This window comes from Xenopus laevis, chromosome 7S (assembly GCF_017654675.1).
Source record: "Xenopus laevis strain J_2021 chromosome 7S, Xenopus_laevis_v10.1, whole genome shotgun sequence".
Lineage (NCBI taxonomy): Eukaryota > Metazoa > Chordata > Amphibia > Anura > Pipidae > Xenopus > Xenopus laevis.
In genome coordinates this window covers 62132047-62148156 of record NC_054384.1, presented here as the reverse complement: position 1 = coordinate 62148156, position 16110 = coordinate 62132047, and the positions used below count along the sequence as shown (strand labels likewise).

General features: G+C 35.4%; 1 protein-coding gene across 6 annotated transcripts in view; it reads left to right on the top strand.

Annotated features, from left to right (window-relative positions):
* pknox2.S (PBX/knotted 1 homeobox 2 S homeolog) overlaps positions 1-16110 on the top strand; it is a 404889-nt gene that overhangs the window by 371162 nt on the left and 17617 nt on the right. For all 6 annotated transcript variants that reach the window (XM_041571316.1, XM_041571317.1, XM_041571318.1 and 3 more), the window contains one exon: positions 489-608. In XM_041571316.1, the coding sequence (XP_041427250.1) occupies positions 489-608 (120 nt within the window). The remainder of the gene's footprint in view (positions 1-488; positions 609-16110) is intronic.

The following is a 16110-nucleotide window of genomic DNA, read 5'->3' as shown; positions in this document are numbered from 1 at the left end:
GAAGACCTATAAAGATGTTGCTTTATTTTAAATTATTGAAATAATACAATATATAAAACATTCCCTTAGAAAGTGAATACAAGAAAATAATTTGTGTTTAATTCACATGCAACACAACAATTCTTTTATTTGAAAATGTCTACATTTTAAAGGAAAGATACTAGGAATGGCTAAAAGACTCTCCAAAGATCAGTCAGTATATTTTTTTATACAGACTGAGCCATTTAACTTGATTTAAAATGACCAAAAGCAAGAGGCATAGTGCATTGAACCAAAATTCTTTAGAGACACAGTATACTTTCACTGTCTGGTGCTCTTGGCATTAAATTGCATAAACCCCACACCTAATATTCCTAGCAGACGTCCAAAAGACATCCAGATTATAATCTTTCCCTAAGGAAGTTCATATTTGATTTATCAGCACAGTACCTATGTTGATGCTTAAGCTTTTTTCTCTCTCTCTGCCTTTGTCTCATTCTGCCCCATAGGTTAACCTGGAACTGACCTCCCTGCTTGACAGTGAAGATAAAAAGTCTAAGAACAAGCGTGGAGTCCTGCCAAAGCATGCTACCAATATTATGCGCTCTTGGCTTTTCCAGCATCTGATGGTAAGATGACTCAGAGACTCACAGCATTGTACCTTCTCACAAGGGATCACTACAATATCTTGTTCTTTATTACACTTTACATTAGAGATGATTATTTTCACTTAAAGGAAAACTATACCCCCGCGAACAATGGTCTCTATAAAAAGATATTGCATAAAACAGCTCATGTGTAAAACCCTGCTTCATGTAAATAAACCATTTTCATAATAATATACTTTTTTAGTAGTATGTGCCATTGGGTTAATAATAATTGCCATTTTAAAAAATAAAGGCCGCCCCCTAGGATTCACAATCAAACCAAACAAACCATGCTTGTTAGGTCACATGAGCCAATTAACAGATAGAGTTCTGTCTTTTGCTTCAACACTTCTTCCTGTTACAGTTAGAGCTGCAGTATCTCTGGTCAGGTGATCTCTATCAGGTGATCTCTAGAGATGTAAAAGAGCAATATTTACATATATATATATATATACATATATATATATATATATATATATATATATATATATATATATATATATATATATATATATATACCAAAGTTTTTCAGACCAGCACCAGCCTTTTATGTAAAACAAATAATCTTTTATTGTTGCATCATTATTATGGATAATAATGCAACAATAAAAGATTATTTGTTTTACATAAAAGGGAGTGCTGGTCTGAAAAACTTTGGTATATACAAGATTTACCGTGCACCCCTGCTTCTATTAAGATTGGCCTTGGAGTGCAGATACTCGTCTGGAAGTTATATATATATATATATATATATATATATATATATATATATATATATATATATATATATATATATATATATATACCAGTTTGGTAAGATTCTTTAATAGGCCATGTAATATGATATAAACTATCTTTTGCTTAAATATAAATTTTGGAGGAAAAGTTTTCCTTTAAGGTCACAATATACAGTATATTCCATTTAGATGATATTCTAATTTTCTTCTAATGATTAGTAAATTTTAAATAAATACATCTACATTGCTAATGAAAATGCCATGTGAAAAACAACATACATGTCCTGCCTTGCTTTTTAACTTTATTATTACAAACAGGGCCCCTAGGCCCACTGTCATTCGTCGCCCTTGTCCCCTCCCTTTTATTCACTCAAATGTCATCATCAGGACCTTAGCAATGGGGATTGGCGCACATGAAATTTAAAAAAACTATGGTATCTCCTGCGCATTCCCAGTGTTTCTGGTTTCTGGGTGTGGTTGGGCAGCATGCCGCCCCAAAAAAAACCTTGCTGCCTTAGGCCCTGGCCTTGGTGGCCTTTCCACAAGTCCAAGTCTGATTACAAACCAATGATTTTTAGGTATATGAGACTACATTTTTACAAATGGACCTGCTTCTTTAGAAAACACAGCATTAAACATTTTACTATCCATATCCTATATTATCATCAGTTAAAAAATGATTTTACAAGATACTAATGTTTTAGGGACATGAAACTTAATTTTATAACATTCACTTTAAGTTTTTTTCAATGTGTATTGGTTCATGCAATTAAATTAATTCTTCAGAGCTGCTCTCAGCCCTTTGGCACACAATTCACCTAATACAAAAGTGCATAAGGGTCTTTGTCGAAATCTGCACATGTTCTAAATTCCACTTTTATTCTTTGAACAGCAGGACTGAATGTGGACTGCGATACGAGCTGAGGGATTTAGTTGTCTTGAGCCAGCAATCATTTTTATCATGTAGTCTAAGCTATATATTTTATCCCATGGGAAAGGAATTACCAGTCCTTAAAGGGGTAGTTCATCTTTAAATGAATTGTAGTATGCTAAGACAATTTGCAATTGCTCTTTATTTTTTATTTATTTATTTTTTTGTGTTTTTTCCATTAAGATTTTTGTTGAGCAGCTCTCCAGAATTGCAGAAGTTATCTGGTTACTAGGGTTTTATTTAACCTAGCAATAAAGCAATGGTTTAAATAGAGAGACTGTAATATAAAATGTAAAGGAACTGAATAGAAACATAAGGAATATAAAGTAACAATAACAATAAAATTGTAACTTCAGAGAGCAATAGTATTTTGATGAAGGGGTCAGAAGTGCCTTTTTTGAAAACTGGAAAGAGAGAAGGCAAATTATGCAAAACCCATTTTAAAAAAAAACATGGTTACCAGACATTAACCAATCAGTGACAGTAACCAATCAGAGGGCCACATGCGTCACATTTTTTGGTGTTACTGTTCTTTTAAGACTAGGGACAGCAGAACTACTTTCTGTTGGCAATAAACCAGTGCTGATTATGCTGGAGGTTTGTTTGCTAGAGGGTCAATATGTGATTCCCATTGAACTGGTTTTCAGGTACATGAGTGTCAGCCAAGTAGATTCTTCCGTTAAAAAAAGAGGTTAAACTCCAAGAAAACATGCTTTAGATTGTAAGAGTAGAGGTGGCTAAGTGTGGGTTAAATATAGGCTCAATTCTGCTGTACACACCCCTGCCACAGGTCTAAAAGCAATATGCATTTAGGAAAACAGGAACTGTGAATGAGCCAATAAGCAGTACTTGCTGCAAAAGTGTTTATTCCAACACTTGGAATAAACACTTTTGCAGCAAGTACTGCTTATTGGCTCATTCACAGTTCCTGTTTTCACAGTTCCTGTTTTCCTAAATGCATAATGCTTTAGATTGTGCTTTAGCCTGCCTGCAGCCACATAATCAATGGGCAGATTTATTATGTGTCGAATTTCGAATTTGAAAAACTTCAAAATATTAATTCAAAAAGACCAAAGTTTTTTTTTTGGCCAAATAGATCAGTTTTCGATCGAATTTGAATCATACGAATCAAAGTAATTGCGCGTTCGAATTGTATAATCTTGTTGGTCGCACAACACCATTGCACCGGCGCGAAATTCAAATATTTAAAGCCTCATCCAGTTTCCCATTGCCCAACAAAGGTCTATTGTAGATAGTTCCTGGGTGCACTTCTAGTCTGATTCTCTGTTCCTTAAACTTTGCTATCCTTGATCACCATTGTATCATTTTCCCAAGTCCACCAATTGACTCCAAATGGGTTCTAGGAGGTCCCCCATGGGATAAAACAGTAATTTGGCAGGTTTTAGATGGCGAATGGTCGAAGTCGAATTTTAAAAGACACTGAACATAATAAATTTTGAAATTTGAATTTTCTTCAAATTCGAATCGAATTTGGACTGCTCCCTAGTCGAAGTACACAATAATTAGCTGGAAATTCAAATTATTTAAATTCGAATTTTCACTTCAACCTTTGAAAAATATGCCCCCAAGTGTAACGAGTGAAAACTACACCCAGCATTTCCCCGATGGCATGAATGATAACTTGAAAGTAGGATCACCTACTGACACAAACCTCCAAAAACACCACTGAGTACTCCCTTGGACTCCTACATTGCATGTCTTAATTGCTCATGGGGTTATGGCTTGAACTTATTCCAGTATGTATTCATTCTACACACTTCTTGTTCTGATAAAGTGGTAAACCATTTTTCTTTTTTCATTGATCTGTGTACTGTACATGCTCATATGCCAGAAGCTACTTTGCCATTTCCCTCTGAATATAATGGTGTGATGTTCACACTAGGTGCTTCAGATAAATCTGCTTGATCTGTAAGATAGTAAAAAAAGAAAGAGAGCACAATGGGTACATTTTAAAAAGAGAGATGGCATTCTTTAGAATAATTGTGGATGGAGTGTTTTCATTGAAGATGAGTGACCAGATAAAATGTACAATAACACTTTGAACAATCTTGAGAATATTATATTTTAAAATATAGATTTTCCACACCCTGAAGTTCTGAGACTTCTCATGTGCTTTGCAATGTCTTTTGGATGCAATATCTATTTTACTCGTCATTTTCTATAAGTGCTTGGGATCCATCCAGACAATGAGATTTAACTCATTTCATTAGGTTTGTATCTTGTTCATCTGTAATTACATAGTAAAAAATCTCATCGTTTTACTAAATGCAATAATGAGAATTGCACAAGTGTAAATTAACTAATTATTCCAGGAAGTGACCGACAAAACCCAGCCAAACTGCACGCACATTTAAATATAAACAGGTATGGGATCTGTTATCCAGGAAGCTCTGAACTATGGAAAGGCCATCTCTCATAGACTCCATTTTATCCAAATGATCCAAATTTTTAAAAATTATTTCCTTTTTCTCTGTAATAATAAACAGTATCTTGTACTTGATCCAAACTAAGATATAATTATTCCATAATGAAAGCAAAACCAGCCTATTGGGTTTATTTAATGTTTACATGAATTTCTTGTTTAAGGTATGAAGATCCAAATTATGGAAAGATCCATTATCTGGAAAAACCCAAGTCTGGAGCATTCTAAATAACAGGTCCCATACCTGTATTTGCAATGCAGCTATTTTGCCCAGATTATTACAATCTATGGGACAGATTTAGGGTGAAGTGACCATCGCTAGCAAAATTCGCCAGAAATCTCATCCGCAGGGACATTGCCAATTTACTAACAAGCGTAGACGACAATTCACTAGCAAAAGAGACCGTTGCTAGTGCAGTTCCGCGCCCTATGACCAGGCGCATTTTCACCCAGGCGAATGGTCGTAACGCCGCAAATTTACTAAAGTGCAAATTTTACAGAAAGTTACTTCTTTCGCCAGTGTTTCCTTCACCACCTTAGACCTGGCGAACTGATAAAATGAAGTTTCCTCCTCCTCAATCCTTCTTTGCCTAATAGACCTGTTCCACACTTTATTAGATAAACTGCAATGGGGTTCATGTTTAAAAAGCAGATAAGAGAACAACAACTGCATAACAATAACACTCTGAAGCAATTTATTAGAAACAATAGAGTCATTCATTGCCTTTCTAATTGTATCCTGTTTTGCACAATAATATGTTGCTGTTGGTTAGGTTTTATTGAACTAGCCTGAGTTAGTAGTATACCTCTATTTTAAATTTAAATTAAAGTATTTCTTTCCCTACCAAAGAATTTCAGTCAGTTGTCAGTTCTAAAATGTAATCCCTTTACTTAGTTCTCATATACTTTTTGGAGCAGGCAATCAGATGAATAATAAAAAAAAACCTAAACCATGAATACAAAGACTGAAAATTCTTTCTGGGTCGCAAATATGAACCTATCTATAAATGCCATGATAAAAACAACTCATTGAGTTTCAATGAGTCTCTTTGTCATCACTAATGCACTTTAATGTTCCAGAAATTTAAATGCCAACCTACATATTTTTATTAGCGCACACAGTGCTTCAACCTTTCTTCAACAGACCAAATTTCATTTAAATGAAGTTGGTAATTTCAGAGTTACAACTGCTTTCTCCCCTTGCCTGCTTTTGTCTTAAGTGCAGTGGCGGGTACTGACTTTTTATTTATGCGGCATCCTGCCTGACTGCTGAATTCGACAAGACTTCCACATGAAGAACATTATGCAACACATTAAAGTCAGCCATTAAAAGTCATCAGGAAGAGGAGCCTTTAACGAAGACATAAATTCCCTGTTAAATTAAACTGTCGCAGACAAAAGGGAAATTAAGACTGAGCCTACTTGTAGCAAACCCCCAAGAGAAACTTAACTCCTTTGTTTCTAAACTTGTTGAGTGAAATGTGTGCTCTAATGCTAACATGCCTTGTTAAAAATAGGTGAAATTGTCTGTGTTTGCGTAAGGATAAGTACAGTATGTATACACGGAATATTTATATGATAATCTCATTTAGTTTTGTTAAGGGGCAGATTTATCAAGGGTCGAAGTGAATATGAGGGAATAAATTAGAAATTCAAAGAAATTTTTTGGATACTTCGACTATCGAATAGGATACTATGGGGCACATTTACGTAGCTCGCGTGAAGGATTCAAATGAAAAAAACTTTGAATTTCAAAGGTTTTTTTGGGTACTTCGACCATCGAATAGGCTAGTACGACCTTCGACTTCGTTTCGAACGATTCAAAGTAAAAATTGTTCGACTATTCGAGTCGAAGTACTGTCTCTTTAAAAAAAACTTAGACTACATACATACAGTTTAAACCTACCGAGGTACAATGTTAGCCTATGGGAACCTTCCCCATCACTTTTCTAAGCTTTTTTTGATCGAAGAAAAATCCTTCGATCGATCGCTTAAAATCGTTCGAATTTATCGTTCGATCGAATGATTTTTATTTGATCGTTTGATCGTAGGATTTGCCCTAAAATCCTTCGAATTCGAAGGATTTTACTTCGAGGGTCGAATTAGAGGGTTCATTAACCCTCGATATTCGACCCTTAGTAAATGTGCCCCTACGACTTTGAATTTACTTAGATTCGAAGTAAAAATTGTTCGAATATTCGATAATCAAAGTACTGTCTCTTTAAAAAAACTTAGACTTCAATACTTTACAGATTAAACCTGCCGAAGTGCTATGTTAGCCTATGGGGACCTTTTACAACCATTTTCTAAGTCTTCACACATCGAAGTAAAATCGTTCTATCATACGATAAAATCGTTCGAATCGTTCGATTCAAACGATTTAATCGTTCGATTCGAACGTTTTAATCGTTCGATCAAACGATTTTATTTCGATTGTTCGATGGCCAAATTCAGTGAAAAATCCTTCGACTTCAAATATCGAAGTCGAAGTATTTTAATTCGATGGTCGAATTTCAAAGTATTTTTTACTTCGAACTTCGACCCTTGATAAATCTGCCCCTTAATGTTCTTACTTAATTTTGTTTGGTGTTCTTAAAATTCAGTAAGTACTTACAATATATTTTATATAAAAGTATGTCATTTTCACATCCAATTCGTATAATAATTGGGAGTTCGTAATCACAATGGTTTCTCAAGAGCAGCTGTCCTGTGATAGTTGGGGATCAGGAACATGTTCTGTATTTATAAATCAAATGTTCTGAAGAACTATTACATGAATCATTGTTAGATATTGAATAGAACAGTGACAGAGTCAATATTTGCAACTCCGAAATTGGCTGTTAGTGTAACATATTGAGCAAAAGAAAACTTTGTTGTTAATGTTGTCTTCTCATTTCTTGCTAGCTAAAGAATCTTTCCTTAAATAGTGCTGTTTCATTAGGATTAATTGTATTGTAATTCCCAATTAAAAGATGGATATTAAGTAAGACACATGGATATCTCAACCTTTGGTTAAGCTTTTCTTTTTCCACCAATATACAGTAAGTTTTTGTCTTCTCCTAGATAATATACTCTATGCTGCTATTTTTACTCTAAAGCTTAATACCAACATGTAAATTATACAATTTGGTATGTATTTAAAAGTTTTAATAAAGTCCAATTTAAGTATTTTTTCTTTTAAAATCCCACCTAACTTAAAAATATCATAACACCAAAAACCAGCTGGTATGCATAAAAATCAATTTTTGCAAATATTTTCCATTATCCACAAATATCAATAATAATATATCCTTAAAACCAATATTAGTCTGCTAACTTCACAGTGTGACCACATATTGTGCTTCATCATTGATTGATATTTTATCTCATATAATAAAATCAGTTGATGCTGTTTTTCTGAATAGGGGATTTATGTCACCATGGGGTGATACTATGATAAACTATCCCATAATATACTGCAGTGATATCATTTCATGTGGGACAAAAGATTTATGGTTATGATTTATTAACCCAGCCCAAATATTAATAGAAAATAAAAGGTAAAGAATATGTTTTGTCCAATTATTACACCAAAGGGTCTTTTTTTTTTTTTTACTCAAGGTGTTTATAATGTGCAGATGGAACACTCCTTTTCTCCAACTAAAACTGTAATCAGAATTATTGTGAAATTCAAATGTTCTGCCAGAATTGGTATTTTTCTGGTTTGTTTCAACGGGCAGAATACTTTTGCTTTCTAGATACATACACAGAAATGTATTTGTTGTAGCATGGACCATACACAGCCCATATTTATTGGCAGTGTAACTGAATTAATGTTTTCATGTAATAGGAGGCCCTCTTTATTAAAACTGTGCAAAATTGTGATTCTGATTGGTGGCCTATGAATGCAGACACCTATTTTCCCATTTTGTGTTTGTGTACACATACTATTCTATATCGCTTTCAAGGCACAGCACTACTGTACCAGTTCACAAACATCACTGACATTCTCTAATCAGTTTTACGATGCACCATATAGCTGTGATTCCCACGTCTGTATTCCAGGTTTCTCTGAGGCATAGACAAAAGTTTAATCATTGATTACAGATATTTTAGCACATGCAACTCACAAGTTTATTTGTAGAAACATGTAACATAGTACACTAGGTTGAAAAAAGACAACCTTTAAACACTATTTTAAACTAAATTCCTTCTTGACTCCAAGATGGCAATCGGACTAGTCCCTGGATCAAAACCGTACTATGAGCTATTTCCCATAATCCTGTATTCCCTCACTTGCTAAAAAGCCATCCAACCCCTTCTTAAAGCTATCTAATGTATCAGCCTGTACAACTGATTCAGGGAGAGAATTCCACATCTTCACAGCTCTCACTGTAAAAAAACCCTTCTGAATATTTAGGCGGAACCTCTTTTCTTCTAATTGGAATGGGTGACCCTACTGGTAAATAAAGCATCAGAGAGATTATTATATGATCCCCTTATATGTTTATACATAGTTATCATATGACCCCTTAAGCTCCTCTTCTCCAGCGTGAACAAGCCCAACTTGGCCAGTCTTTCCTCATAGCTAAGATTTTCAATACCTTTTACCAGCTTAGTTGCCATTCTCTGTACCCTCTCTAATACAATAATATCCTGTTTGAGAGCTGAAGACCAAAACTTTACAGCATATTCTAGATGGGGCCTTACCAGTGCTCTATACAGTGAAAGAATAACCCCCGTCTCCCGTGAATCTATGCCCCTTTTAATACACCTTAAGCCCTTATTTGCACTTGATGCTGCTGAATCATTGCACAAACAAATTACAATCATTAAAAGTTCTTGCATCCAAAATCATATTTTGCACTTCCAGTTGTGCTTGCCACCCCTGCCTTTGGCTCACCTTCAAATGTGGTGATAGCTTCAGGGTTCCCACAGCAGCCTGTCCCTAAAGAAATGGGTGCACCTGTTATTTTAATAATGAGCACCAGAAGTAAAGCTATCTGGACTCTTTTCAGTGCAGTTACATTTATATATAATAGCACATTTGCTTCTGATTTGGAATCACACAAATTTTGACACATCGGTCACAGATGCATCAAGAGCATCGCCCCCTCAAGGCCACAATAATTTGTGTCTGAAATTATGTAGAAAGATTGCATTTTGGGGGGGGGGGAAATCACAATTGTGTCTGAATTTGCACTTTTCACACTACATAGCCTTAAGAAATAGCACTCCAGAAATAATTTTATTTTGGTGAATAGATCAATCCCACTGTTTGCAGGCAAGCTATGTGTAGACATATAGACCTTCAAGTATTTAAAAAGAAATTGCCATTGACTCCAGTTTCTACTCTGTTCAACAAATGTATACAAATTTCTGCAATTAGTGCTTTTACCAAGGGACTCTGGGGTATTGTCTGCAGCTTGCCCTAATTAAATGATATAGTCACTGGTTTGGATAGAATGTGAGTTTTAATTTAGTAACATTTATCATTTTCCGTTTGCATATGATATTTTTCATCTTGTTGAAGTATATTAAAGCATTTCCCCCCCTTGTTACCATTACACTGTAGCCTGCCTACATTCCTGTCTCCTCCTCTAGAGCCACTTGGTAAATAGCAGTTATTGGTGTTGAGGGCTGCTAAGCCCAGATTTTCAGAGCTGCCAGATTCTATTGTGGTCTGGGAGCCTGCAAGAAGCATTTATTAGCTAGGTAAACCATAGAAGCTGAAAAGGGTTTGCAGGTCGCTGGTCATTCTGGAAGAAGGATTTAAAGTTTCCCCAGAGCTGCTGAAAGTCATATATTAAAGAATGAGTCCTAGGGGAGTTTGGGAATTTTTTTTCCCAAAGCAAATAAGAATATGTTGCTACTCCAACATCCCAAATGCAGTTCTATTTTAATGTAAAGAACAGGATTGGAAAACAGCTGGGTTAAATGCTAAAAGGGCATGTAAAGTCTAAAATAGAATAAGGCTAGAAATGCTGTATTTTGTATACTAAATATAAACATGAACTTACTGCACCATAAGCCTAATAAAACAAATAATTTATGCTTTCAAAGTTGGCTACAAGGGGGTCACCATCTTTGTTAAACATCTTTGAAAGGCACAGGGGCCCATTCACTAAGTTCGAGTGATGGAATAGAGGAAAAATAGTTCGAACTTCAAATGTTTTTTTTTGGCTACTTCGACCATCGAATTGGCTACTTCGACCTTCGACTTCGAATCGAACGATTCAAACTAAAAATCGTTTGACTATTCAACTATTCGATAGTCGAAGTACTGTCTCTTTAAAAATTTCTTCGACCCCCTAGTTCGCCACCTAAAACCTACCGAGGCCAATGTTAGCCTATGGGGAAGGTCCCCATAGGCTTACTAACAATTTTCTGATTGAAGGATAATCCTTCGATCGATGGATTAAAATCCTTCGAATCGTTCTATTAGAAGGATTTAATCGTTCGATCAAACGATTATTCCTTCGATCGAACGAATTGCGCAAGATCCTTCGACTTCGATATTCGAAGTCGAAGGATTTTAATTCGGCAGTCGAATATCGAGGGTTAATTAACCCTCGATATTCGACCCTTGATACATCTGCCCCTTAGACTGTGCACATGCTCAGTGTGGTCTGGGCTGCTTAGGGATCATCATAAACAAAACTGCTTGAGTTCTGCATGGCTGGGAAGTAAGGTGGGGGCTCCCCCTGCTGTTCATAAGTATGATTGTTTCCCTTCTCAGCAGTTAGGGACCGTCTGACAAATACTATCCACAGCAATAAATGAAGGGAGAATTTCACTGCATACAGTCAGGTTTCTTATAAAAACAGTACACATTTTTTAATTAAAGTATAAGGAGATAGGTTTCTTTTTCATTAAAGAAAGTAAAAATGGGATTTTATTTTTTTGCCTTTACATGCCCTTTAAGATTGGGAAATGGATTTTTTTCTGGCAAATATGCTACTTTTTTTATTTAGGTTTTATTTAACTTCTGTTAAGTCTTTGCAACATTGTTTCAAACACCCACATATTCTGTAGATCAATAAATACAGGATCTCTAATCTTATCTAGAAGCCTAATATCCAGAATGTCATAAGAAATTAATTTTCCTACTGGTTCAGGGTATCCTGTAGCTGTAACTTATTCCCTGGGAAGGGATGTGTTTCCATAGGCCCAGAGATGAGAGTGTGAGTTGTTTTTGTGGGAAGGTTACTTAATGGGAGGAGGCATGTGGCGCTTCTACTTTGGACTCCATGTGGTGACTGGGGTAGATGGGTGTTGAATAGAGCATTAGGCTACAGTAAGAAGATACTTCTCTCAGGGAAGAAGAACTTAGTAAAGTCTGGGATAGAGGGATGTTTTGAATAATATCACCACCTTAGGAATGATAAGATAAACAGGGTAGCTAAAAAGAGCAGCCTTGTGCTCCACCAAGGTAATTTAGTATGAGTTAGATTCCCAGGTGGTACCCACCAAGTATAGGGAGTGAAGTGGGTGGGGAATAGGGGAATTTGTAATCCCTTGGAGCACCCCAGAGTCAGCCTAAATTATTGGGAGACAATTCTTGTGTAGTGTAAGTAAACCCCCAGACAAAAGCCACTACCACTCTTGTCCATGTCTGGGTGGTTTAATCACTAATTGACAGAATCCATAATATATTGATTTAGCTGAATTTTAAAAAATACTTTTAAAAAGTGGCTAATCAATGACAATAGGTGGTTCATATTTAAAGAGTACGCCTAAATTTTAAAAATATTTATAAGTCGCCACACTCCTTTCAACAGCTCCAAAGAATACAGCATGTATAAAATCAGAAAAAAAGATCCATATGTGGAACTGGTGAAAGTTTGACATAAGAAGATCTGATGTTAATGACATTACAGCACTGATAACATTATGTAAACATAACATAAGGATTATACACAACAACTGAAAAATTATTTGAAAGGATTTTAAAAAAACATTTAACATTCTTTCCCCATAAAAACAAGAATGTCTATTAAGTGATTATTATTATATGCAATTAATACATTTTCTCTGGTGTAAGGGATGCAGAAAACAAACAAAGCTTAGTCCTACAACAGAGCAGTTATATCTGATTTTACTGGGATACTGTTAAGCATCTGATGTTTCATGCAAGTGCTAGTTTATTTTCCCACAAGAGTTACATTTTAAACCCAATCAGCACTGCTGTTTTGTAATTGTGGCTAGAGATTTTGACCGACTTAATTGTTCCCCATATTCCAAATGTCTGTACAAAAGTGACCTTAAATATGATTGCATGCTTACAATTCTGTTTTGATTACTGAATTATTGACACATTACTAGATTTCTCCTAAATACAGTGTAAAAAAACTTTGCTCTTTGTACTTTGCACCTTGCCCTGCCAGTTGTGTCTGCAGGAACAGCTCTTTTTATTCTGAATACAGAACTGTCTGCATTAAGCAGCACTGTATATGGGTGGATGGTGGCCAATATGGGGGAAAAAGGAAAAGTTAACCCTTGAAAGTGCACCACCCCATCCAGGAGCCTTGAAACCCACGGAACAAGGTTAAAACTTAACTTTTACTAATAATTAATTAAAAAATTGGTCCAGGAGAGCATTTAAAACCAAGTTTAAAGTTTACAGTTTGTCACATTTTACACCTTTTTGTAGATCTGCCAGTGGATGCTTTTCTGGCTTTTCACTATGGGACAGATATAAGAAAGATTTTTGAGATTTATTAAAAACTCTGGCTTCCAAACAAAAATTTGATAAAGAGAACCACATAACACAGAAACCTCTAATATACCCATCACAGTTACCTGTTTCTTCAAACAGTATGAAAAAAATGCAATTTTCTATGCCAAAATAAAGCTGTTTAAGAGTTCTTTTCTTTCCGCATCATTTGAACTCCTGACAGGGAAGGAGGGATTAACACTGATCTTACAACTTTTCCACAGCACTACATAACCCACAATGCATTGCACTGTGATGTTCCATTCCTTATTGAAATCATGTGTGCAGGGAATTGTGGGGTTTGGTGGATGCAGGCTAAAGACAGATGGCTGTTGATACAAAGTAACAGTAGTCAGGCAGCTCAGTAAAGTAGTCAGACAGATCAGCAGGAGAGCATGGGGGCTAGGTTTAAGGAACTGTTCCAAACCATTAAAAATCATGAAAAGGCTGCATATTTTTAACTGATGTATATTGCAAAGTTGCTTGAAATTATGTTTACTTTTCAAAAAGCTTGTTATCTTTGTGTGGAGTTCCCCTTTAAATTGCTATGCAGCAAAAAGCCAGGATCTGAAAATCCGCCATCTCGGACCTGGCGAGGTTGTGTATCAGTCAATGGCAGAGGTCCCTATCCTATTTTGAAGTTTCTGTGGTCTGCGCTGGAAATCCAACCTTTTCTGGCAAAAATGTGGGCTTTTTCCCAAAAAAAATCAAATGATTCAGGAAAACAATCCGGGTTTTCAGTTTTATCGAGTTTTTACTCATACCAATTAAATCAAGCTTTCTTTCAATATTTAATAAGGTCAATTTGTGGATTCTAATTTGGTTGGACTTTTTTTATTTAAAAAATCAGAAAAATTCGGATTTTAAAAAATAACCCCCTAAATGTTATTGTTATGAACAATTCAACCTACTAACCAGTTGTATATTTTGTGCTGAGGCCTTCCGGAAAAGTATCCCACATTGTGACAGGCTGTGCATCTGATGTAAAAGCATCCTGCAGAATTCAGTACGGAATGTAGAAGAAGTCAGGCAGAGGAATGCTGTGTATATTTGAGCAACCTGCTTAGTGTCATGGTTTACACTATAATTCTCAACTGCTTAAACTTTTAAATTAACACATTTTACTGACTTTAAATCCTCTCACATATTGCATAATTGTTGTCACATTTGGTAGGAGAAAGAGATGTGAGAGAAACTGGAAGAGATGGAGCTGGTATGAGCTGTATTTGTTAACCACAGTAAGGGGGGGGGGGGGGTGGACAGTGTGGTGGTAGGTGCCAATTTATTAAATATATTGGTTCCCCCTGTAGTTGGTAGTTGGTTTTCATCAGAACCTGTAAAAAGTCTTGCAGTAATGACTTGAGTGGAATGCTGCTATTAAAAGTGTATTTTTCAATGTTTCTTCTTAAAGCAATCACAATAATGCACAAACAATAATTGAAGTTGGTTTTGCTTGGGATACAAAGCTCACATTTTTGTATACTTAAATATTGTTTTCCCATTCATAAGAAGGCACTCAGTGACACCTACAAGGTAAATATTTCAGGGTACATGTATGGACCTCAGAGGTGCTGCTGTTGTTCCTGATTTTTGTTTTGTTTTTTAACCTTTAAAAGGAACATTCTTCCAAAGGCAAATGCAACCCAACATAATGGCAAACATTTTAAACAAACCACAGTGTTTAATAGATTTTAGCATATTAGAAAGAATGACAGCTTTTGTTCTAATTATCTACAGATGGAACAAACATTTTTGCATATGCCTGCAATCACCAGCAGGGAAACAAATATGTTATTTAGCACCCATAGAGGTCTTTGTTTAAAGCTCATGCATTATAAATCAAGTATGGCTCATTTATAAAACAGCTCTAAAGAACATTCTGTAATCCAGAGGCTCTTTATACTACCTGTTACTAATAGCTTAGCTATTTTTGTTTTTTTAAAAGCATCATATTAAGTAGCTCAAAAATGTTCAATTTATGTGGAAAAGTATTAAATGTTATTTGTTACTATGGTACAACAAATTTTGTGCGGTATAAGTTGCCCAGGCCATAGTCCAGCACTCAAAGGTGTAATGGAAGAAACAAAATCCCATTTAAAGCTAAATAAACCATATAATGTTCTGCACTTGTGTCTCAGCACTAACTTTTCAGCCTGCGCTCTGATTTGATCTTGTTATGCAGTCTTTTGTGAGTCAGTGACACTACACATGCTCAGTATGCGCTGCTGTGCTCTTAGAAAGTTATCAAAACATTAGCAGAAGGAGGTTACATGTGTCAGAGTAGCTGATGCTTCAGGGCTGATAATTTATGAATGCTGATGCAGAATTCACTGGTTTGTATACTGTCATGTTAAAGGAAACGTAGAGGAAATTTAAATTTGTTCAGACTTCTGTCTTAAATTGTATAAAGTATATATAGAAGGTATTGTATGGTTCAAGTCCCAGCTTCCTAGAGAATGTTTTCTAAACTTTTGAATCAACTTAACAAAATATATGGGGATCTACAAGGGCATAATTGAAGGCACAAATATTCACTGGCATTAATTAAACCAAATAGGATTGTTTTGCCACACTAAGGATTCATTATATTTTATTTGGGATCAGACACAAGGCACAATTTGATTATTACAGATCATTACAGATCATTTTTTAAAATGAGTATTATTTGATCAGAATGG